Source organism: Bidens hawaiensis, unplaced genomic scaffold (genome assembly GCF_021521415.1).
Source record: "Bidens hawaiensis isolate Kalapana, Puna unplaced genomic scaffold, B.hawaiensis_p1.1 tig00038492_1, whole genome shotgun sequence".
Classification (NCBI taxonomy): Eukaryota; Viridiplantae; Streptophyta; class Magnoliopsida; order Asterales; family Asteraceae; genus Bidens; species Bidens hawaiensis.
The window spans coordinates 42,980-69,464 of record NW_027505547.1 but is presented as its reverse complement, the minus strand read 5'-3'; the positions used below and the strand labels follow the sequence as shown (position 1 = coordinate 69,464).

General features: G+C 36.1%; 2 protein-coding genes across 2 annotated transcripts; both read left to right on the top strand.

Annotated features, from left to right (window-relative positions):
- Positions 1 to 6,960: 6,960 nt before the first annotated feature.
- Positions 6,961 to 9,233, top strand: LOC143613869 (WPP domain-interacting protein 2-like). Its single transcript, XM_077087471.1, has 2 exons — positions 6,961 to 7,799; positions 8,732 to 9,233. Exons 1-2 carry the CDS (start codon positions 6,965 to 6,967, stop codon positions 9,148 to 9,150), a joined length of 1,254 nt encoding a protein of 417 aa, XP_076943586.1. The 5' UTR covers positions 6,961 to 6,964; the 3' UTR covers positions 9,151 to 9,233.
- A 15,205-nt stretch (positions 9,234 to 24,438) lies between these two features.
- Positions 24,439 to 26,262, top strand: LOC143613864 (uncharacterized). Its single transcript, XM_077087466.1, has 3 exons — positions 24,439 to 25,296; positions 25,361 to 25,687; positions 25,747 to 26,262. Exons 1-3 carry the CDS (start codon positions 24,439 to 24,441, stop codon positions 26,260 to 26,262), a joined length of 1,701 nt encoding a protein of 566 aa, XP_076943581.1.
- Positions 26,263 to 26,485: the final 223 nt, after the last annotated feature.

Genomic DNA, 26,485 nt, shown 5'->3' with positions numbered 1-26,485 from the left:
AAAATCATTCCTAGCCATGTAAAAATCCTAAAAATGGTCTATAAACATGTTTTGATCATACACATGGTAAGGAACCTGGTTTGATAGTTTTTTTTGCCATAAACACGGATTAAAGGGTTGAAACAGCATTTTTACGGTTCAAAAGTTCGTTTTTGTGCACTAACCGAAACCTTAAGTTAAGGGCTGTTATGTTGATGAAAAATTGCTTGGTTTTTGATATAGGACTTGTATCTAGCCTACATAGGAGCACAAGAGCTTGAAAAGTTGATTAGAAAGGCGGAAACGAACCAAAACCGCTAAGGTAATGCCGAAACACTCGCTTACGGGCTGTTTAGGTTAACGTTGTGATGTACATATTATTAGGCCTTGAAATTTTTCAGGCACATTAGGGACCATGTCATTGAGTCTCTGTTCAAATTTGGTAATTTTTCGACCATCTGAGAATATTTGGCGAATTTATTACCGAATTGGGACGTTTAATGGGGAAATATAGTTAAAATGCTTCAAAAATTATGAAATTTTTCTGGGAACTCAGATTTAATGTATTTTGATAACATATGAATTTTGGGATCATTTGGAGAAGTTTAAGGCTGTTTTGTGCATATGCGTTCGTGTGAATTTTTATAGCCGAATTTGAGCCGAAAAGACTATTGCACGAGCTTTTTACATTCTGGAATTGATACAGGTTGTCTTAGAAAATAATTTGAGTATTCAGGAGTTTTTGTGGAATTTTTGGAAATTTTTTGGGAGAAACGAACGATTTTCAGGCGAAGTATATCTGATAAAATGAATTTTTATAAATTAATAAATCAGTAAATAATTCCAGAAATATTTTTATAAAAATCTACATATTTTAATTGATAAGTGGCTAAATTTTCATATTTTAATGATTAACGGTTTTATGCTAATTTAAAGATTAAACAAATTCAGTTTTTATAAAAACCGGCAAGTTCGCGACTAAAGAACCTGCGGGAATGTCAAAACACCAAGAGCGATCAAAAATTATATTTTTGTAATAATTAAGTAAAAATGAACCTTTCTATGAGAAACCTGAACAATCTGGATAGATTGTGCGCGTTTTTTCTCAAATCAAACTGAATAAACGGAAACGGGCCTCGTAGCTAATCCGGGACCCCAATATGTGATCTTTCTTTATAACTTAATCATTTTATTAACCAACACATTTACCCAAGCTTATTTCCCCATAACTGTTTTTCTGAACGCGTAAACGAACAAATTGGCCCAGCTGGGAAAATGGGAATCTGAGCCAAGTTCGGTTTTAAGTACTAAACATTGAACAACATCACAATCTAAGCCTATTGCCACTTTCTGGGCGTTCCAACTATACCCAGATTAGTTATACAGCCTAGTTTAGTATTGAGATTATAATAATATTAAAATATTAATATTATTATAATATTGATTATAGGAAACCTTGATTACAAGTTACACAAACCTCGAACCGACGTGCTACTGATTATCTACTAAACAGTGAGTTTCATAACCCCACTTCTAAACTGTTTTACGAACTTTTGGGGTGAAAAGCATGTTTGATTACATATACATACCTGAAACATGTATTGATGTGAATTATCTAAGTGCTAACACACGAAAGTCCCCACTAACACAATGATTAACTTCGAGCCGGTGGCTTGTGAATAGTACTATTGGTTTGACAAACCCAAACGGAGCCGAAATGTGTTGCTGAGACTTTACCCTGTTTGCACATGACCATAATTATACAACACGCTATGTAGTGTTAGACATAGCTATTTCGGGCATATTGTGGGCGGAAAGGGGGCCACAGTGGTTGATTGGGCGTGGAAAATGGATGCACGCAGCACAAATAGTTAAGGCTTCACTATAGCTTAGCATAATTACATCATTTACATACATACATATTTATATCATGATTACAAGTGTTAACTTGCGAATATTCATAACTGTTTTCTTGAAACTCGTGAAACTCACCAACTCTAGTAGTTGACCCGTTTTAAACTGCTTTTTAGGTGTACCTAAATCGGAATGATTTGGTGATCTGTTAGTTGCCCAAGGTGTGTGGTTAATGCTATGTGAATAGAAGCAAGGGTGCTAGTAGTAAGATCATATAGTTAACGAACTAGTTTTGTTTGTATCACCTAGACTGTGAAACAATGATAGAACAATGAAATGTAATACAATGTAAAATAGTTTGTAATGTTTCTTTATAAACAATGTTGTTGATACTAGAGGTGTCTGTTACATTCTCGTTTTACGCTTCCGCATTGTGCTAGTCGGGGTGTGATAATAAGATAACATAACATTTCTCATTCATTATTACTTGTACTATATCGGTCTATCAATAATTCCATAACTAGGTTCATACATGCTTGCTCCAACCGAGCCTTATATTCTTGCTCATAACGAAGCCATCTATTCTTGCTCATAACCAAGCTTCCCATTCTTGCTCATAACCGAGCCCTCTTTTCTTGCTCATAATCGAGCCCATCTATTCTTGCACATTCATTTACGTTCTTACCCTTGCCTTCTTCATGTATAACGGAGCATGCACACCATTCACATACGCTATTTATTCTACTAGTATCTATAGCTGAACCAACAATCACACAACATATGTATATACATTCATTTACTACCATACTATGCAATCATACAACATACACATACGTATTTATTAACTACCACACTTAATATCCCTATTTGGACCACTAGTCATGGTATCCATAACTAGACCATCTTACTGTATTATCCATAGCTGTACCACATTACTCTTTGTATCCATAACTGGACATCTTACTGTAGTATCCATAACAGTCCACATTATCCTTTCTATCCATAACTAGACCATCTTACCATAGTATCCATAACTGGACCACCTTACCATAGTATCCATAACTAGACCACATTACACACATATTATTCTATCAGACATACCTTATATCTATAACTAGGCCACATATCATAACAACACGTGCCGTAAACACAATATAGGCTTTTAGTCCTTTATTGTGTGTGCTCGTGCTTTCTTTCCCTTAACAACACACTATTACGTCCATAAATGGAACATATATACACATTCATAAAAGGGACGTCTACTCATATCCATAAAAGGAACATCTATCTATAGTATAAGCACTTGAATACTGCCCACGAGTATTCATGATATGGCAAGAATAATATACTACGATCCCCCAGATGTCCACGTCATGATTTGCTCACATTCTTTAAACAACTTAACATAAAAAGGGTTAAGTATATTTACTATTAGTTTATACATATACTTTCATATATAAAACATATCCCATTCATCTTTTATCTTCTTTATTGAGTATGCATACAGCCTCCAAAATGTTTAAATGTCACTCATGCATATTTTTCCCAAATTGGGTCACTAAATCTTTAAATCGAGCCTCGCCAATTTTTTTGTGCCCTAAGAAAGAAATGGAGGATAAGATGAGGATGTCAGAATTTTCAATATATGTAGTTAAATTTAAAAAAAAAATAAAAAAACGTTAATTATATTAAATTTTAAAAATAAAATAAAATCCACGTCGCCGCTCAGCGTCAACTTAAAAAAAAAGATAAAAAAATTTCATATGTGAAACAAAAAAGGAAAATGCTACAAAAACATATTAAAACCTCTAATTTAATAAATATGAAAGTTGAGTGACTTAATTGGAACACTTTTTTAAGCTGAGTGACCTAATTAGAACACTTTTGAAAATTGTTTACTATTCTATGAAATTGCCCCTTAAAATAAAATAACTTGCAGATCAAGAAATAAGATTCTTTATATATTTGAAGAAGATCCATCTAAATCTTTTTAATCTTCATAACGGTTCGGCTTACGGGTCTCTCTTTTGAATCAGGCCCTTTGTGGTATTTGGATTATATCACATCTACTCACCTAGTCTCCCATCATCACTTGGTGCCACGAAAACTAAGGTAGCGTTTGGTATGCAGCAATGATAGGGGGAATGGAATGATTCATTGCGTTGGAATGAAAAAAGTTGTATTTGGTTGCTCAATGGAATAGAATCATCCATTACACATGGAATCTCATTCCATCAAAACCATTCATTCTTACCCACCCCCTCCCTTCTTTTTTTTTTCATTCCATTCCCCCTTCACCCTACTTTCTCAACAACACCACTTAACACCAACAGCTGACCACCACCGTCGCCACCATCAACAGCTGACCGCCACCGTCGCCACCACCTTACCACCATCGTAATCACCGCCACCGCCGTTGCCACCATCGTCGCTGTAACCACCCCAAACGTTGCCACTGCCTCCACCCTACCATCTCCATCACTATCAATGCTACCACCGCTTGAAACCGCCACCCCCACCACCGCCGTCGCCACTGGCAACACTATTTTCGTCGCCGGAGCTAACACCACCACCGTCGCCAGTGTAGTGTTTTTTTTTTGTTAAAAAATTATTTTGAGTAGGAGTGTTTTATTATTTTTATTTCATTTATACAATTTTTTTTAATACTGATGTGCTTGAAGTAGTCTAATAATTATTAACTAAATTACGCTAATCTAAACACTAAGTAATACTCTAGACTCTTTAAAACTCGACTAAACTACTAACCTGCAAGTGAACCGATTGACTCTAGTAAAGCTAAGTAAGTCCGGATATCGAACCCATGAGACTCTTTAAACTACGTTAACTAGCTAATTAGACTCAACTACTGACACGACTATTTGTTTGTAAAGGGGGGGGGGTTTGTTTAATATACTAAATTAAAACTAATTAAGGAAAATAAGTAAAGTAAACGAAAATTCAAGTTTGAGTAAATAATATGATGATGAGAAAACTACCTAGGCTAGAATCCCTAAATTTCAGTTATGAATTAACCGGGAAAATATTAAGTTATGAACTGGGATCGTAAAATAGACACATAAGAGAAAACCCAAACAGGACCTCTGACCCTTCTCAAGAGACACCTATGAGTTTCTAATAAGTTTTAAGGCACAACAGTATTAAAAATCAAGTTTCTTTACGGTCACTTAATTATTTATGACTTAGTTGCTTTATACGAATCCTACCTTAAAGCGCGGAAATCAAAGGCAATTAATATATTTAATTGATTCAATAGACAATAATAAATAATCAAACCTACACGGACTCCTTACGAAGAAATAAATCTAGCAAGATTAAATAATAAAGATCTATCAATAACCTAGCACCTTACAGTTATTTAGGTTAGCAGTACACTTAGGTTTAATTAATTAATAATTATTATTCCTATGATCTTAATGCATATCAATCATAAAATAGTTAAAAACACAAAGTAGATGACCTAATAGCAACCTATCATAATGACAAACAATAATCTATGCAACTATGGAATAATAACAATTAATCAAACAATCCTAAATATCCATATGCATCAATTTAATATGATTAAACCTGTTACTAAATCATAAAAACCATAAAGATAAATAAATCCCAAATAAAAACACAACGTCACAATAGGTTCATCATAAGCCTAGGCAGTCTATAATGTTTAGCCTAGCATCATAAAATAAAACAAAACAATAATAAAGGAATTCATGACAAAAATAAATAAGAACGGAAGATTAAAGGCGATCAAACCCGTGGTCTTTGTCCTTGGATGATAAGCACGTCGCCGGCTGATTCCTAGCCTTCAAACCCTCGGAAATATCTCCTCTTGAGCTCCCAAATTCGTCCAAGCCGTCTAGGGTCTTCAAGTTATTCAGGTTATGATTAAGGTTGAGTTTAGGGGTCTTTAAATAGAAAAATATCAAACCCAAACCCTAAAAATCGTGGAAGATTCTGGAAGTGAAGCACATCGCCATGTAAATAATATCAAGCCATATGATATTTTAATTCTTAACTGTGCCTGATTATATAGACATAAATAGAATAAGTAATATATCTTCATTGGTTTTATGATTAAATCACTTTATGAAATAATTAGAAATATTACAATATTATTTGTTTCATCATTTAATTAATTTTCTTTGAAAACTCATGAGATTTTTACCAAAATTACAACTTGATTAATTATCATTCAAATTATTTATTGTGATATGATAAAATTCATATTTTACTTCATTTACCCTTAAGCTTTTTAAATTTCAAATATGAATTCATTAAAAGTAATTATTAACCTAAAAACTATTCAACATGCAGGAAATATTTATATAATTTTATGTATATTTTAGGCCTCATCAGATACCAAACAAAATAACGTAATAATTCATTTCAATCCCATAGGTTAACCAAACAAAACAAAGGAAGGATAATAATCCATTTCTTTCTCTTGTTCATTCCATTCTTTCTCCCATTCCATTCCCCATTCATTCCATTACCTCCAACCAAACATACCCTAAATAACGAAAACATAAATCAAACGTGGGTCATACGAAATACCAAGTCTCTTTCTAACCACTTTCTTTCACGATTTAACATAGTTGATCAACCTATTTTTCCAATTCAATTTACAAACCTAAATTTTCTATTCAATTTGCACATTGACCATTTAAAATTTCTATTTTTAACAAACTCAAGCAGTAGATGGTGGATCCAAAAGAAAGTACTGCTAATAATGCAAGATGTACATGTACCAACTGTACCTTCAATGTGCCCTTGGTACTTTCTCCACATATTTATTCCATCTTTCATTATTTCTTTTATTATTATATTTATCATTATCATTATTATTTATTTTTATTTTCATCATAATTTTCATCGCTATAAACATCCACGTCCAGCTTCAAGTTAGGGTTTTCCAATTCCCCCAAATCAAACCTCTGATCTTCGATCCATCAATCACAAGGTACGCTATTGAAATCAAATCCGATCGACTTTCAGCTTCAATTCTCGATTCAGTATACCCAGATCACAGTTCTTGATTCAATTTCAGTAATTTGATCTAAATAATTAAGGGTATAGTTTGATTATTATTATAGGCGAGTTGGGTTTAGTTATGGATTTAGAAAGTGTTAGTAAAGTGAAAGATAACGCCGTCGCCGGAGATTCGCCGTCACCGTCGCCGGTGCCGGCAACTAAGGGGAGGGGGTTGAGGAAGTGGCGGAGGATACACCGCGAATCGGGTAAGGAATCGAATAATAATAATTTTGATAATAATAAGAAAAGGGGTATGGTGGGTTTACCGGGTGGAGTGAAACCGAGTGAAGGGTCGAGCTCATCGACAAATGCGATGTCTAATATTATCGGTAATGCGTTGGATCATATTAATGTTTACGGGGATTTGGGTTTAAGAAAGGGGAATGATTTTGGGTCTAGGGCGGATTCCGAAAATAGTAGGTCGTCCACGGGAGCTAGTGCTCCGAGAGGGAATCGGGATTTGTTTAATCCGAGTTTGAAGGGTTCGGACGGTTTGGCGCAAAAGGTTGATCAACAGGAAAAAGGTCCGGATGTTAAAAAGTCTAGAGGGTCGAAACTCAAGAAGGAAAACTCGATTTCGAGCTTGGAATCGGACTCCCGAAGCTCGAACTTTGTGTTCTTGCAGGGTGCTAATTCTGTGAACAGCAATGGTATGTTGAATGGTCTGTCGGGAAACTACGACGAAGATAGTGATGATGCTCGGGATGGTGATGCTTCGAACTATTTGTCGCAAACTGCATTTAGCAAGAACCGTGATGGTGATGAAAATGTTTCATTTGAAGAAGATTTAGATGGTGAGAATTCTTGGGAGGTTAAGAAAGAAAAGATTGATGATCGTGTGGGGTCCGGTGATCGCGATCCTTTGGCTGAAGCGTTCGTACCGCTTCATTTGGCTCAAGAAGCACTCGAGAGAGGTAATGTTCCTTTCACATGCTCTCTATGTTATAAATTACATTGTTAGGATTAATATCATATATAATCTTACAAACTTGAATAATTTCAAATAGACACAACCAAAACTAAAAATATCATATATACCCAACTTTAACGAATTTTTACTTAATGACCATTTCTACCCCTTTCCATCTTAAACCCTTTTTTTTATTTGGATGTTGGTCGACATTACGATAAGCAAGTGAACCGAACCATTGTCTCACCTCTTTTGTTCTCTCGACGGCAGATAATTGAAAAGTTGAATTTGTAGTTTGAATCAGATAACCGAACCAGGTGTAATTGCATGATAATGTAACGATAAACTATCTGATGTTTTGAGTAACTATTGTTTATGAGTAAAACTTAAAAAAGGTGAAAATGGGTAAAAAGGATTTTAAGCAAAAGGTGGGCAACTAGAAAAAAATTTTTAAGTTACATACGGGTATATATTGAATTTTGAAGTTTTTGAGAAATGAGGGTAAAATGGTCACTTATTAAATCGTTTTAAGTGAATTGGGTATATTTGATCTTTTTAAATACTTTGTAAGGGCATATATGGTATATTTGCTTTTCAAGTTTATAGGTGGTATATATGAAATTGCTTCATGTTTTGTATTACAAACCGACAAGCAAACGTCACTAGTAAAGTCCCACTCAGCTGGTAGAGTCTAGGAAGGGTAGTTTGGGAACAAACTTTTCCTCTATCTTGACATGTAGTATAATAATATATGTGCAACGTAAAGTGTGGGCGTGAGGAATTAAAACAACAAAAAAACAAACGATATCATAAATAAAAGCAGTAAACTACTGATAACACGCAATGGCGAGAAACTATATTAACAACCGATAAAAGAGCAGAGAGAAATGAATAAGGTATTGGTGTTTTGTATTAACAATGCCAATTTCTTAGCAGAAGTTCAAAAGTTGAGGGCGGTTGGTAAAGAGGATATATCATCTAGTCATAACAACGCTGCTGATTTGCAAAGCAAGCTCGAGGAAGCTTTCAATGCACTTGAGATCAAGAACACCAAGATCTCTGAACTTGAATCCACCTTAAACTCTACAGAAATACAGAGAGAGTATGAAGAACTTATGACACAAAGAATCACAGCCGAGGTGGAATATCTAGTAATATCGAAAACAATCCAAAACCTGAAGGCGGGCCCTATTGGTCAAACCAATCTTGCAGAGGAAGAAGATGCTAAGAAACTGAAAAATAGGGTATGGAGATATGTTTATTGTTTGATTATTCAGTCGGTTTTGCTTCTTGTAGCGTTATATATCATTGTTTTAAAGTTTTCATCGAAAACGGTGGAGGTTATACCCACTTGATTTTGTTTGGAGGGTTTGTTTTTGCATTATCATTGTACAACTTCCACTTGTTTAGATTATGATAGATTATAGATCGGTTGCTGATCTTCCCGTTTGTTAAACGACTTCTGTAGCTGGAATCTATATATCAATTTTGTTTTGTTGAATGTGTCATTATAAGTTATAGTTACATATAAGTGTGTATTATTGCAAGTATGGTGTTTATCTGCAAATGCCATTTTTGTTGTGAATGCTACATTTAGTGCTAACATGCATGATTTATATGTTCTTCAGTGGGTCAAGATGTAAACTTAAATGTAGTGTGGGATAGGGATTTGACAAAAAAACAGGCAAAATGTTCATTCACATCCTTCTAATAAAGGTTTTTATGCCGTTAAGGCCTAGGGGTACATCTTAAAGCCCAGGGCGTTAAAGTTGAGTTGGCAAGATTAACGAGTGGCATATCACTCGCTTTATGGATTAAGGGGCGTTCAATGTAGCAAGGTGGGTTAAAATGCTAATGGCCTTTAAAATTCTCTGCACATACACATAGTAATTTAAGAATCAATTTTACATTAAATAGTGAGAGGTAAAGGGTGGTTAAACAAATTCCTTAGGGCGAGGTGGAGTGAAATGGTGTAAAATAGATGATGTGGTGTCTACGTGGAGTTAAGGAGCGTGAATGCATACATGATGACCTAAGTGCGGGTGAAAAAAACGCGTGACTCAGTTGTAAACAGTTAAATAAAGTGTTCAAAAATTGAACAAATCTATAGTATAATTATACCACTCATTTATATATTCCAATGCTACTATTGTTAAAACTGTGTAGCAGTATAACGCCCCAAGCTATGTTAGCAGGATTGGACGCTCCAGAAGGGCGTTATGGACTTATGGGTGTGTCAAGGGCTATTTCATGAATGTGGCAACGTGCGTTATGTTAGTGGCGAAACATAGGCTAACTCATGGGGGTGACCAAAGTAAGAGATGAGATAGGTACCGTACCCGTATCCGAACCGAAAATCAATAAATCTGGGTACCCGTACCAATTTTATGGTACAGGTAAGGGTATCGGTAAAGGTACATATACGGATACTTTAGGTACCGTACTCACTTTGGTACCATTTTGTTCTTTTTTTTAAAAAAAAATCTCCACTAAACTTGGTATCGATACCGATATATCGGTACAGGTACGGTACCGACAATCAATTATCTTTAATACCAAAACCGTAATACCACAACTAAAACCGTAATGATACAACCAAAACTAAAAATGAAACAAATCAACCTTAATATAAAATCCTTTTATAATCGACCGGAACAAGGGATGAGATTTTTCTACTGATCAATGGGAATATTGAAGATATAAGATAATTAGGTTTTGCAAAGCCCGCTTGAAACCTTGAACCACCTGAAGATAAAAAGCATGGTAGTTAAGTCATGAGTGTTGGTAAACCAATAAAAGCCCCTACATATTCTAAACAGCACCCGAGTACCCGTAATACTCATGCATGTACCTGAAAGTATTTGTACCTAAATCAGTAAATCTGGGTACACGTATCGAATAGACGGATACAGTGTAATCGAGAAAAAATCTCATCCCTAACCGAAGCCAATGAGGGGTGACCGGGCTCAACACCTAAAAATTTTTCAAACGAAATCGCGAAAATTTACCTTATGAATTGAAAAATTGTCGATGACCTGGGTCACCCTGTCCCCTTTAAAACTACAACCCTGCATGAGGCATACGCATGTGGATGTGCGTGTGTATTTAATTCCTGAATCAATCACACACCTCCACTTGTTGGGGGGGTTCACCATTTTTATGTTAAGCAGTGTAAATTAACGAGTTTTCATCAGAGGATTGGTGGTAATAAATTCAAATATTTCAATATATAACATCATTCCTGTTAGGTTAATGGAAAACCCACGACGTGCAAAATTTAGACACAGTTACACAAACGGTGCCTGAGGTTTGAGTAAAGTAACACCTTTGGGTATCAGATTTTAAAGTAACACGTTTGGTTTCTAAGCTTTCAATTTTGTAACGAGTTTGAGTATTAACTTTAATTTATGTTAACTTTTCTATTAAGATTAAGGGCATTCCAGTCTTTTCAAACTTGATGGACTAATCATGTAACTTAATTGGGTGAGGGATTGATTATATAATTTGCTTAAAAAGTATAATATTTATACTTAATCATTTATTTTTGTTTTATGTTTATAACGTATTATAAAAAAACATATTTAAAACTATGTTTATTCGGTCGGGAAAAACCAGATGTTGGTAAAACCCGAGCGTTGCATCAGAGAGTCGATGCGACCCTGGCGGCAAAACGAAGTGTTACGACGGCAAGTTGACATGAATTCAGTCGTATCAATTGCGTTCGTTACAGCGTAAATGTTGAGATCTAAATTTCAATATAAGCTAATGAACATTTTACATTTTGTAATTGATGTGTTGCAAAACACATCTATTTTAATACCCATTTTGATAATGAAATCATGCAAAATTGTATTGTTTATATGTCAAGAATAGCATGTATTTACGGTTTTTCGTGTGTTGCAGGTATCCGTGCACAGAAGGATGATTGAGTTTATGGGGTGCAGCACGAATTTCAAGAGATATATATATATTAAACTAGTTTTTAGCCCGCGGGTTACTTTAGGTTTTTTTATACAATTTTCTTGTATAATGTGTTTAGATGTTTACGTAAACAATAGTTTGTATTAAAATTAAAGGCTATATAAATATATAAAGTATGCTATGTTTGTAGTTGAAGATTAAGTTTAGTTTGTTTATTTTTTTATACGTTTGCATGGTCTTGTTTGGTTTGTTTGGTCATGCGGCATAGAAAATAGAGTTTAACGTATTAGCTACGTTTTGGTGGATAAAATTGTAATTTTGTTTTGGATAGTGCATTGGACTATGAATGAATTGAAGGATTTGAATTGCTGAAGCATAAGTTCACATTCACAACCATCTCAAACGGCCAGGAAAGTCGCATATTTGGTTTTGTTCTCATTTGCGGTTTAATTTCATTTTGTATGTTAATTTTATTTAGATGTTGACCCACCAAACTAATATCCAAACCTAACCACTTTTGACTAACCTAAAAAATTGTGTTTGTTTACCTTTGTTCAATTGTGTTCATTTACATTCATTTATGTTCACGAACAATTCATAATGGCGATTCAAGAGAAATCCAACAAAAAAGGGACATTTGATGTTGATGACGATGGTGGTTGATGCATAAGAGGATACTGACGATGGTGGGTGGTTAACTGGTAATCGAAAGTTAACGGGTGATGGAGAGAATAAAAGGCGACGGAGCTGTTATACCAACAACTGATTCAAGAATAGTAGTTTCAAAACTGCTAATGTGGCTGCTGTACAAACTACTGGTGCTCCACAAGAACTAACAATAGTTTCAAAGACTGTTGCTGCACCAAAGGTAAAACAAGAACCAACTACTATTCCAAAAGTAGTTGAAACCTTGAAGTCAAATCCTAGTCAACAAAAGACTTCTGACATTAGTTTCAAAAGAAGAAGACTGGTTCTACCAGAAGATGATAACTCACCACCATCTTCTCCTGCAAAAAAGTTCAAGCCTTTGAATGTTGAATAATTAATCACTCATCAAGAGAAAGAGGCATCAAGCGCTTTGGCATAAGCAACACAGATCATGTCTGATGAAGAAGCTGCAAGATTGTATCAAAAGGACAAGAGATCTTGAACAATAGGCATATGAAAGAAGCCTGATTGTTTCAGAAAGACCAATATCTGACAAGCAATTATTGATGGAAGCTAAGAAGATAGCTCTCTTATGGCTAAAAGAGCATGCAACGTACAAGGTATCTCTCCCTAACTTCAGAGGTTGAATATAAGAAGAACTACAAACTGAATATGGAAAAATAGAAAAGCTCAATGAATAAGACCCTGATCGGGATCATCCTTAACCTGAATGGGATGTGGTGAAATCTAAGACTTTTGAATAAAAGGATAAAAGAAATCCTAAAAACGAAAGATGGAATTAGCTTAGGATAATTTTTATTCAAGAAGAGAGACTGCTAGATGGGGTATATATAAGCTAAGAGTTGCTTTACAATAATCTTGTATAAGAAAGAAAGAAGAACCCAAGTAAGTTCCATGAACCAAAAGCTTTATCTACAATCAAGCTCCCTTAAAAGCAAATAATTTCTTCAACTACTGCTCTGATCCCAAGTTCTGCACAAGAAAGGATTAAGGCAAGAAACTTGGCATTATATGCTAAGAGAAGGTAGCTTAGAGAAGAGGAAGAGCTTCAAGCCATTAAAGATATTCACAAAGACGCCAAGATGGGGTTTGAATATGATATAAATTTGTTGCCTTCTTCATCTACTTTATCAACATTGGCTATTGCTTCAGCTGCAGAACAAAGTCATCCAGGTCCTAAAGTTATTAATTGGAGTAAATTTAAAAATAACTCCTATGTGACTTATGAATTTGATTATGGTACTACAAAAAGGGTGAATCTGCAAGATGTGCCAGTGTTGGAAGAAAGCTCTCTTCAGAGTTTGATAGACCTTCCACTTTAGATGGAAGAAGATGATAGTTAGGGTACTGAATTTATAAAGTTTATCAATGACTCTTCCCAAAGAAGACTATCAAGATGATACAATGGAGTAAATAGAATAAATGGTTTGGCATAATCAGTTTAGGGGGGGGGAGATTGTTGAACCTAGCAAAGAACTAATGGCAAAAAACAAAACAATTGATGATACGGACATCAGTTGTTCACCATTATGAAGTTTTGGCAAATTGCTGCTCCAAACATCAGACATTACAAGACTACTAATATGAATGAACTGAAGACTCAACAACTGATCTACAAACTATTGAAGATCCAAACAGCTGAAGTCTAACAATTGATGGAACAAACATTAGTTACTTTAGTTAAGATCAGTAGTTAGCATAGGATTATCTTTAGTCAGTTATTTGTAATTAGTTCATCAATAGTTTATAACTGTTTTGTTAGATGTCACTTTCACCTTTAGCTAATCGGTTGTTTAACATATGTATACAATGAAGAAGAGAGTCTTTTCTTCATTAACACTTTTCATACATCGCAACATTCACCTAATGAGTGTGTTTTGTACCAGAAAATCAGTGAATGAATGATGAGCTAAGGTTGAGGGGGAGTAATAGATTGTAATCTTTTGAGTATGATTAATACAAAGTTGTTTTTCTATATGAAACCTCGTATTTAACTTTATGATTTCCGCTGCTTAATTTGTTTATACTAAAATACTAATTGAATTGTAGTTCAAATATGAATTCAATTAATGTGATACTATTCAAATAAATAATTAGATCAGTTTTTTACTGTTTCATTGCTTGTGATTGTGTTCATTATCTTAGACAGAGATCTAGAATACTTACGGAGGTTTTCATTGATGATTTTTTAGTATACGGGGACTCATTCAATCAATGCCTTTCTAATCTTGAGAGGATGATGAAGCGAAGCATAGAGACGAAGTTGATGCTGAACTAGGAGAAGTGCTACTTCATGTTGACTGAAGGCATTGTGCTCGGGCACAAGATTTTGAGAGATGATATTGAGGTGAACATAGCCAAAATTGACACTATCAGCAAACTTCCTCTACCGACTAGTGTGAAATCCGTTCGTAGTTTTCTCGGGCATGCGGGTTTTTAACGTAGGTTCATCAAAGATTTTTTTAAGATCACCCGGCCCATGACACGCCTTCTGGAGAAGGACATCGCATTCGACTTTTATACTGATTGTCTGACATCGTTCAATATCTCAAGGGGTAGTTGGTTAGCGCCCCTATCTTTGTAGCACCCGACTATAGCTTACCCTTCGAGCTCATGTGCGATGTCAGTGATTTTGCAGTCGAAGCTGTTCTAGGTCTGCGGAAGGACAAGCACTTCCATCCTATCTACTACACGAGCAAGACCCTCAATGATGCTCAGAAGAATTACACGACTACCGAGAAGGAGATCTAAAAGTGGTCTTCGTGTTCGATAAATTCCGCCCTTATCTAGTGATGTCCAAAACCATCATTTTATCCTGATCATGTGGCATTGCAATACCTTTTCGCCAAGAAAGATGCCAAGCCTTGTCTGATTGCTTTCCGAACTTGAAATTGAAATCAATGATAAAAAGGAAGCTGAGAATGTTGCTGTGAATCACACATCACGTCTAAAAGATACGAAGAGAGGGGAGATTAGAGAGGACGCCATTGGGTATAAGTTTCCCCATGAGTCGTTGATGATGATGAGTGCTGAAGAGGACGGTCTGCCGTGGTTCTTTGACATTGAAAATTACCCAGCAGAATGGTTATCAAAGGCGTGACATATCAATAGAGGGTTATTCACAGATGCCAGCCACTACATATGGGATGCATCGTATCTTTTTTGTGTAGGCGCCAAACGAGAGTTGAGGAGATGTGTGAGTAAAGAATATGGCCGTGATATTCCAAGGCATTTTCGTGAGGTTTTAACTGTACGGCTACCATGGTCCGTCTTCCATGTAACACCCCGGCTTAAGTGGAAACGTTTGACACTATTAAGTGGCCATAGTATCATAAAAATTCATTTAAAACTTCAAGTACATAAGTTTAAGATAAACAAAATTCAATCAATAAAAGAAAACAGAAGCAACTTGTCCATTATTTTTGTAACCTAATTCTAGTGTCTCCTTTGCTTCAACCTCTAATAATTGTACCTTTAACATGTATATAAATAAAAGGTCAACTAATAAGTAGTTGGTGAGAATCACACAGCTTGATATAAATACGTAAGAAATCGTACAATTCTATGAATATGTGTAACAACGCAAGCAAGGTCCTTTCCAGTTGGTGTAAGACCCCGAACCTCAGGAATCCTATAGTTGGTAATCATATCCAAAAATTCTCAAAATTTAAAACCAAACATGTTCATATTATTAAAATCAGTTTAGAGTAATAAACAGCGGAATAATAAACATCAAAATCCCCAAAAACCGGGAATAGTGTCCAAAACAAAAATTTAAATGCTTATAGTAATAAATTAAAAGAAACAGTTTGCGTTATTAATTCTTCAACTAGATATGCCTTCAACCGTCCGAGTAGTCTCTAGCACGTCCAAGCGGTAATCCCAATCCTCAACCTGAAAGTCAATCTAACATACACACAAAGTCAGCTTGAGCTGAGTGAGTTCAAGTTTTCAATTAGTAACATCCATTAAATAATTTAACTCCATAGGTATAAAATGTAGGAGAAAATTGTAAGTAAATAGATAGATAACTTTCATTTGTCAAATCATAAGTCAATAAAATAATAAATAACTCTTCTTGATCAAATCATAAATAAATAAAACAATAAATATCTTTTCTTGATCAACACGCAACACGGGCCTCCTCACCCCGGGTCTTCCCCGAGTAATATATTAGACCCAGCCGCGGTTTAACAAAAACCAACAAAATCATGCAACACGAGCCTCCTCACCCCGGGTCATCCCCAAGTAATATATTTGACTCGGTCATAGTTTAATGAAACAAAAATCACGCAACACGAGCCTCCTCACCCCGGGTCATCCCCAAGTAATATATTTGACTCGGTCACAGTTTAATAAAACAAAAATCACACAACACGAGCCTCCTCACCCCAGGTCATCCCCAAGTAATATATTTGACTCGGTCACAGTTTAATAAAACAAAAATCACGCAACACGAGCCTCCTCACCACTGGTCATCCCCAATAATATATTTGACTCGGTCACGGTTTAACATACCCAAACACGTGATACGGCCTCCTCTCCCCGGGTCTTCCCCAAGTAATATATTTGACCCGACCACGGTTTAATAGAACGGCAGACCTCCTCACCCCGGGTCTTCCCCAAGTAACATATTTGACCCGCCGGGACATATACATGCAACACTGGCCTCCTCACCCCGGGTCTTCCCCGAGTAATATATTTGACCCGGTCACAGTTTACCAACACATACACATTCACATACACACTTACAAACATCTAATTCAAACATTCAACCAAACCATATCATCACATTCAATCCATAAATAATGAATAATGTAGGGATTAATACTAGGCCTAATAGTATCCTCGAGCCTAGACCATAAATAATATATATAACCTTAAGGAATATAAGACCATAAAGGAGTCTAAAATGTCCTAAGGCATAGAATATAATCCACACATAGTTTCATAAATGCACAAATACGAATAAGGCTATGTAATAACATCCAAATAGTTGTCACGAGTAAATCGGATAAAATTGTAATACGGTGTGTATGCTAGCCCAAAACGTAAAAAGATTAAAAGGGCATCATGAAACTCACCTGACACGAGACACACAATCACAACGGGCTAGAGGACCCTTAAGTACTCACACAACTCAAAAGCCTGTCGGATTACGAACAATAATTACTAACGGTACTGAATCGACTCGTTTATCCTACGAGGCGTTCTAACATGGTTCGAGTTACCTAAAGCCTCGACCTCATCAAACTCAATCATAACAGCCCCCGGGGCCTTAATTTTACCAACACGACCCTTAGATACTCCCGGGAGTAAAGAATTCCCAAATTACCCCCGGAAGCACTAGGTGAAACTAACACGCGCGTTTAAGAGTCGTTTAGGCAATTAACATCCAACTCAGCCCCGTGCGGACCCAATATGATAAATTCACATCGAACAAGTCCACACGACGCTACACGAGTCAAATGGGTCGGTAACCCGCAAGCACAACGCACCGACTAATCAATAAACGCGAATGCGCGTTGTGCCGACCCGTTTGAGTAACCGACAACCAATTCAACCCGTACATTAACCCGAAACTATCCGAACTGAATTGGTCATCACTTACTTCATCCCTCGTGTTAAACGCAACAAAACACTATTCTAGCCAACCGAAAACAATCTTTCAAACTACAACTAGTTGACCAAACAAACAAACACCAAAGGACATGATTTTAAAGTATGTAATACTAGACATACCTAGGAAGATGTTGGTGTAAAACTCAGTTCAAACAGCCTCGACAAGAACACAATTGAACATCCACCGGTTAAGCCTAAAACGAACTTATCAATCAATAACAAGTAAAACGTGCAAATTTTAGCATGCGAAGATGCATTTAATTACATAGGATAACCTTTGAAATAAATTATTAAATTTTTACCAGACTTTAATAAATGTCTTAGGTTTATCAAAATATTTTTATTATATTTTTCTAGTGGACACAAACTCATAAAAATTCCTCCAACACAGAAAGGTATGTGCAGCTATTTCAGTGCGCAACAAAATGGTTTTATTTTTATAAAAATCATTACCCAGCCAAATGAAACGATTCCAATTGGGTTTGGTTCCTCACTCATAATATTAACTTCCAGAAGTAGAACCAACCAATTTGGACTTGTCGAAAAAGGGTTATGATGTCAGGAAGACAGACCATAATCCGTCATCCAGCATCATCTTTGACACTCGATCTTATAAAATCATAAAAAGCATTCAAATCTCGTCCAAAAATTACGTATTATACCTTTCTGGAAACTAGACTCAAATTAGAACATCATAGAAACAAGAATCGACCAAAAAAAATATATTTTCATCGAGTTACAGACCGAACAATAAACGAGTACGAATCTGTCATAAATCGTTTTAACCAAAACTCAACCCTAATGACCAGTAAGCGCGTTAATATGATCAATTAAGGCATAGAAGACTAGTAGGAACATTGGACTAACCTTGAATATGAGTTTTGTACTTAGATTATGGCTGGAAAAAGGAAAAAAGAACCCCTGCTGCTGCTGCTCTCTTGCGATCGGCCAAAAGGGAGGGGGCTAGGGTTTTTCTTTTATGAAATAAAACAACAAGTTACATTCTAGTCCCTCATATAAGAAAGGTGGAACAATTTGAGTGGAAAGTTAATTAATTCAACTTACGGGTATGACAAGGAGGTCCCCGAAGTAAGCCGGTTCAAACCCGATAAATATACAAACTCTACAACGTGCATGCCGTTAAACGAAAATGTCGGGTGCTACATACTAATATAATACTTTAAGTTATGAGAGGGGATGTTTGGGAAAAAGGATGGATAAACAAACTTTTAAAACATATTACAAGGTTCCAAATTAGAAAGATGAAACCCAGGCTTTTTTTTTTTTACAAACATTTATAAACGATCGAGCCGATTAACGAAATTTACGGGCGTTACAGTTGGTAACAACCAACGTACACGGATAAACGCAGAACGCAAGAAAGGTCCTTTCCAGTTAGGGACAACCAACATACTCAGATAAACGTACAACGCAAGCAAGGTCCTTTCCAGTTGGTAACAACCAACATACTCGGATAAATGCACAACACAAGTAAGCAAATACACACACAAGTCCATAATGCGAATTGTAACTAAGTAATTGTTTGAGTAGGATATATACATGCTACTCCCAAAATGTAAAACGTTTAAAAAGGGGGTACAAGAAACTCACCTCGGAATCAACGATAAACTTGAAATATAAACCTATAGTGCATTAAAGAACCTGAAATGATTGAACGTCATGAACTATAATTGAAACAAAACGAAATCTAACTAACGGGATTATAAAAGTCGAATTACTTTGGTTTTAGGAGTTAAGCGTTATTTTAATGTATTTTATATTATAATATTATATTTAACTTTAATGGAGTTTTTAACGAACTATTTTAATATTATTTGATTAATAATCCAATATTGATATGGGAATACGAAGCACGAATTTTATCGGAAATTTTATCTTGAAAAATCATCAATTTAGCGTGTTATAAAGTTAGCAAAAAAGAATTGGAATATCTTATAGAATAGTAACCAAGTTTTAAAGTGTTCCAATTAGGTCACTCATACAATTTTTTCCTAAATCGGGTCACTAAATCGAGTCTCACCAATTTTTTTGTACGTCAATAAAGAAATGGAGGATAAGACATGGGAGCCGGAATTTTCAATATATGTAGTTAAATTTAAACAATTTAAAAAAAATGTTAATTATATTAAAATTAAAAAATAAAAACAAAATCCACGTTGGCACTCAACGTCAACATAAAAAAGAAAGATAAAAATATTTTCTATATGAAACAAAAAAGAGAAAAACTAAAAAAACATGTTAAAACTTTAATTTAATAAAATACGAATGGTGAGTGAGTTAATTGGAACAGTTTTTAAAGTTTAGTGACCTAATTGGAACACTTTTAAAACTTGGTTACTATTCTATGAAATTGCCCAAAGAATTATAAAGTTAACGAAATTGAATTATAATATTAACGTTTATATTGTTTAAATATTATTTCAACTAATAACTTATTATTAACATGAGAATTTTATTATATCTACGAAGCACCGGTTTTAAGGATCTAATTTTTATTCCCGAAAAACAAATATTTTAGCATATAATAAAGTTAACGAAATGAATATAATATAATATTAATCGGTTTCGAGAAAACGAAGAGAAAAGTTGGTTTTGGAGTGAAAAAAAAGTATAGAATATGATTTATAATTAATTTTATTTAATTTACAAGAATCTTATTTAAATCTATAATAATTTATAAAAACTTAGTTTGTATAATATATTTAAAGGAATGGTTTTCAAGAAAAATAGCAATATAAATGGCCAACCCGGGTCCCTTAGGTCTCACACAAGAGTCTCAACCAACTGCACTAGTATGTTTGTTTGGTAAAAAGCAGAAACAAAATAACTTAAACTAATTTTAACATGTTCATCTTCAACCTCCTACCCCTAGGTCTCTAAATCATTTAATCCGTTCCAAGTTTGATTAATTAGAGTTAGGAGTTTTGTTAATTGATGGAAAACGAAACAAAGCCATATAAGAATTACCTCTAAGAGTTCTTGATTTATGGTGAATGACCACGCGCTGGAAAATGAACTTTGAAGATTATATGTGGATTTCAGAAAGATTATCAGTGTGTATTGTTGTTGGGGACGGGTTTAGAAGCATGTTTGGATCCTATTTATAATGTCAATTGGAGCGTTAATTGATTTATGGTCGTTAATTGCGTTTGCTTAAAATCCGGCCATTTTCCGGTGGTTTCGGAGATTTAATCCGCCATTACGAGTTGTTATAACGTAATATAAACGATGATTATACATTGACCTTATGGTTTTTAGTTGTTACGATTTTTTAATTGCATTTTAATAAGTGTTTTGAGGATTTTTAATGGTTGCCGGAGCCGCTCTTAACCGGCGGCGGCTTTGGCCAGAAAAACGTGAAGGTATTTGGGGGTGGGGGGGGGGGGCTGGGTGATTTATAAAGTATTTTAATTTAAATAAATTTTACACAACTAACCTGAACTTTCAAGTTATCTTAAATTATCTTAAAACATAATTTAAATCATAATTACATTCAAAACCTTATACATTGAAATGTTTTAAGACTAGAAAATTAAAAAGAAATTTATGAATTGGATCCCGAACTTTGAAACGTGATAAAATATGGAACAAATGTTTAAATACTTGGATAATTTTTATATTATACTCGTTTTTTTTGGTAAATTGTTTAACTTTAATAAACACTCTAAATCCCGGAGTTTCGTTAATTGGACAAAAGAATAGAAAATGAACTACCAATAAATGTAAATAATCGAGATTGAAATATTAATGATGCACGATAAACCAGAATACATTGAAATGACAAATCAGGTTGGTTTAACTAATATGAGTGTAAGTTCAAATTCAAATAAACGTTAACGAATGTATATATATATATATGTGTGTGTGTGTGTGTGTAAACAAAAACCAAAAATTCAAAATGGGTCGGGCTTTTGGGTTTGAAAAGTAACAAATGTTACATTCCACCGCTAAGAAAGTTCTGGATTCTGGATTCTATTGGCCATCGGTTTTCAAAGACTCACACGAGTTCGTGAGACAGTGTGATGCATGTTAGCGCACTGGAAACAGCTCATTCCAGAATGAGATTCCCCAAAACCCTATCTAGGTTTGTGAAATTTTCGATGTTTGGGAATTAATTTGATGGGTCCATTCCCTTCTTTTCAGGGGAACCAATACATTCGCGCGATATGGCATCACCCATCGTCTGTCCACCCCCTATCACCCACAGACGAGGAGGCAAGTGGAAAACGCAAACGGAGGGGATAATCGGATTCTAGAGAAAACTATCGGCAAGAACCGAAAGGACTAGTCCAACAAGTTGGATGGAGCGCTATGGGCTTTCTGCACAACATTTAAAACACCTATTGGGACCACACCCTTTAGGATGATTTATGAGAAAGCGTTTCATCAGTTTATTTAGTTAGAGCATAAAGCGTATTGGGCATTGAGATCTGTCAATCTTGATATGACCCAAGACACGAAGAACCAGTATCTCCAAATTCATGAAGTAGAAGAGCTGAGAGATGAGCGTACGCGAGATTGTGGAATTATAAAGAGCGTACAAAGGTGTTGCATGATCGGAAGCTGAGGAGTGTTTTAAAGTTTAAGTGTGGGGATCAGATGTTGATTTATAATTCCCATATGAAGTTATTTCCAGGTAAACTTAGATTGAGATGGATTGGTCCGTACACGGTGAAAGAAGCATTTCCGCACGGTGAAGTTGAGCTTTTTTACTACGAGGGTCGATCATGGAAGGTAAACGGCCATAGGTTGAAACATCATGTATTTCTCCTAGATATCCCTACTTTGATTTCTTGATAGGGATAGGCGTCGGGAAATTCCCGAGCGTAGAGTTTGTATATTTACTTGTATTATTTTCGTTTTGTGTATTTCGTTTTGTGTGTTTCGTTTTGTTTTGTTTTTAGTTTTGCATGGATTCATATCTTTGAGGCGTAAAATATTTGAGCACCAAAACCGCGTTCCATGTAAGTTTTTAATGTAATTCTAATTCGGACGGGTTTTCACGAGGTGACGAGGGACAACCGGTCACTAAACGAATTTAATATTTATTATATTTATTTGAATTGTTAAGTGTGTTTAAAAAATTATTTAAACCACCCCCACCCCCTCCACGTAGGGGAGTTGAAATATGGCCCAGGATTCATCGTGTCGCGCCACGCCGGGGCAAGAGCCCCAGCTCTATCGCTATGTTCCCGAGCTCACTTAACGAAGGAAAGGAAATGAAAACATTTCCATTCATTTCCTTTCCTTTCATTCATTTTCCTTTCCTTTCCATCCATTCAATTCCTTCCAAAATGGAAAGAAAGAATTTACACTATAAAACCCTCCATTTTCCTTTCATTTCCTTTGCTTTCTTTCCTTTAATGAAACTCGGGAACACACTTATTGTTCTTTCCTTTCTTTAATGAAACTCAGGAACACAACATTTTCTTTCCATCCCTTCATTTCCTTTCCTTTCCCTTGTTAAATGAAACTCGGGAAGAGAGCGTATGTGTGGAGTGGCCGAGTGGATGCACAGCAACAGGTTCAAAGACGGTGGGGGTTGCCCACCATCAATTCATTCATAATCATCTCATCTGACATCTCTCGTTTATATCTCTCACCACCATCCACCACCATCTTGCATCACTTCACAACCACCCTATCCTCACCCACCACCATCAAACACTTCATCTGTCACCATAATCTCAACCGTCCATCAACTTCCGGCCCCATGACTACCATCCACAGCCATCACCATCATAACCGCGTACCAGTAACACCCCCCGCACCGTCACAGTCCCCCAATGTTGGTAATTTCCATCGTATTAGGCCCGTCACGTGTAGGTGACCGGGTTAGACCTATTGGGCCTATGGAATTCATTAATGATGTAATGGGTTTAAGGGGTTACAATTGGGCTTTTATATTTGGTCTTTACTTGTTGGTCAAGTTAGGGTCTCCCTATAAATACATAGCCATGTTAGGGTTATAGAATTATGAGAGGGATTATTGTATTCAAGTTTTATGCTAGTTTCTTGAGTATAATAATACGTGAGGTTTACCCTAAATATTGTGAGCTCGTTTGTGTTTCCGTTATCAATTCGTTCTTGAATTGGTATCAGAGCCGGTTAAACTCTTTTGTGTTAGTCGATCAACGTTGTGATTGATTATATGATCCAAAATCATCTCTCCATTACCGAAAGTTCGATTGTGAGAAGAGAGTTTCTGAGTTGAATAGAAGAAAAATATTTAATTCTTTGATTGGTCGATTTGTTATAAAAGTCAAAGGAGGTTAATTTGTTTCATATCTCTTGCCGACGACGTGGAGTTCAAAGAAACAAAAATAATAAGATTGTTTTATTATTATTTTTTTTGTTGTTATTCAACAAGGTTGATCGATTTTTTCGTGGTTATAGTTTAAGGAAGAACGATGGCTGATAAAGAAACAATGAAGAAGAGCGGCGGGAGTGGGAACCCGAATGCATTCCAAAGTCCCATGCTTACCTGTACCAATTACAAGGTATGTACTATTCAAATGAAGGTACTCTTGAACGTGCATAAGGTTTGGAATACCATTGATTCGGGTACAACCGATGATGATAAAAACAACATCGCGATTGCATTGATTTATCAGTTGATCCCGGAAGCAACAATCATGCAAGTGGGTAATCTTGATTCGGCCAAGGAGATTTGGAACGCGATTAAGACGCGTAATCTGGTGGCTGATTGGGTTAAGGAGGCAAGATTGCAAACTCTCATGAACGAGTTTGATGGTATGAGGATGAAAGATACGGAGACCATTGATGAGTTTGTGGCGAAACTCTCGTGTACGGCGTCGAAGGCGGCGATTTTAGGAGAGATGATCGAGGAAACTAAGATGGTCAAGAAGTTCCTTTCAAGTCTACCCCGAAAGAAGTTTATTCAAAGTGTTGCATCTCTTGAACAAAACTTGGATCTCAAAACTGTTGGGTTTGAAGACGTGGTGGGACGTTTAAAAGCATACAAGGAGCGGATTCGGGAAGAAGACATGCATTCCGAAACCCAAGGTAAGCTTATGTTTCAAAAGTCTGAATCCTCAAGTAGTCGGTACAATGATCGTGAGTCCACTCGTGGAGGACGTGGATGTGGAGGAGGGCGAGGACGAGGTGGTCGCGGGTCGGGTCAAAACCGAGGTCATCAAGAAAACAACATGAACCGGGAAAACTGTGAACATAAGGGCAAAACCCGGGACCTCTCAAAGGTTCAATGTTATCGATGTGATGAGTTTATGATGAAGAGAAACTTCAAGGTGAAGCAAAGTTGGACCCTTCTCTGTTTATGATGATGAAGAGTGTTCCTTGAATGAAAAGAAGGTTATACCCGGAAACTACGAGTCCAAAGATGGTGATGATTGGTACCTAGACAACGGTGCAAGTAACCACATGACGGGTAACATGTCTTTCTTTTCTGAACTTAACAATCGTGTCACGGGAAAGGTTAAGTTTGGTGATCACTCTTATGTTGATATAAGCGGTAAGGGGTCGATTTTATATGAGGCCAAAAGTGGTGAACATCGTTTGCTAACAGATGTTTATTTTATTCCGAGTCTTCGAAACAATATTGTTAGTCTCGGTCAAGCCTCAGAACACGGGTGTGATATTCATATAAAAGATAACTACCTTACGATGTATGATGGCAAGGTAGGTTATTGATGAAGGTGACTCGTTCCCCTAATCGGCTATACCGGATACATTTAAAGATTGGTAAACCGGTTTGCTTACTTAGTCGAATTGAAGAAACAAGTTGGTTGTGGCATGCCAGGCTTGGCCACTTGAACTTTGAGTCAATAAAGCTAATGGCTAGGAGGGATATGGTTGAAGGAATGCGTGATGTTACCAATGAAAACAAGTTGTGTGAACCTTGTTTGGTCGGGAAGCAAATGAGGCAATCCTTTCCTAATTCGGCGGCGTTTAGGGCAACTCGAGCTCTAGAACTTGTGCACGGTGATTTGTGTGGACCGATTACCCCTCCAACAATAGCAGGTAACAGATACGTGTTTGTTTTAATCGATGATTACTCACCATTTGTTTGGACGTATTTGTTGAAGGCCAAAGATGAGGCGTTTGAAGCTTTCAAAAAGTTTAAGGAATTGGTTGAAAGTGATGTCGGGAAAAAGATCAAGACATTTCGTACCGACCGAGGGGGTGAGTTTACCTCACATGAGTTCAACCAGTTTTCTGAAATTCAAGACGGAACCGAACCTTATTGGACATGACGCGGAGTATGTTAAAAGAAATGGGTGTTCCGAATTACTTATGGGGTGAGGCAATCCGACATGCAACGTACATCGAGAATCGGATTCCTACTCGTGCCCTAAAGGAGAAAACGCCATACGAGATGCTAAAACAAAAGAAACCGAATATTGCTCATCTTAAAGTATTTGGTTGTGTAGCGTAGGCAAAGATAGTGGGCACTCACTTGAAGAAGACCGACGACCG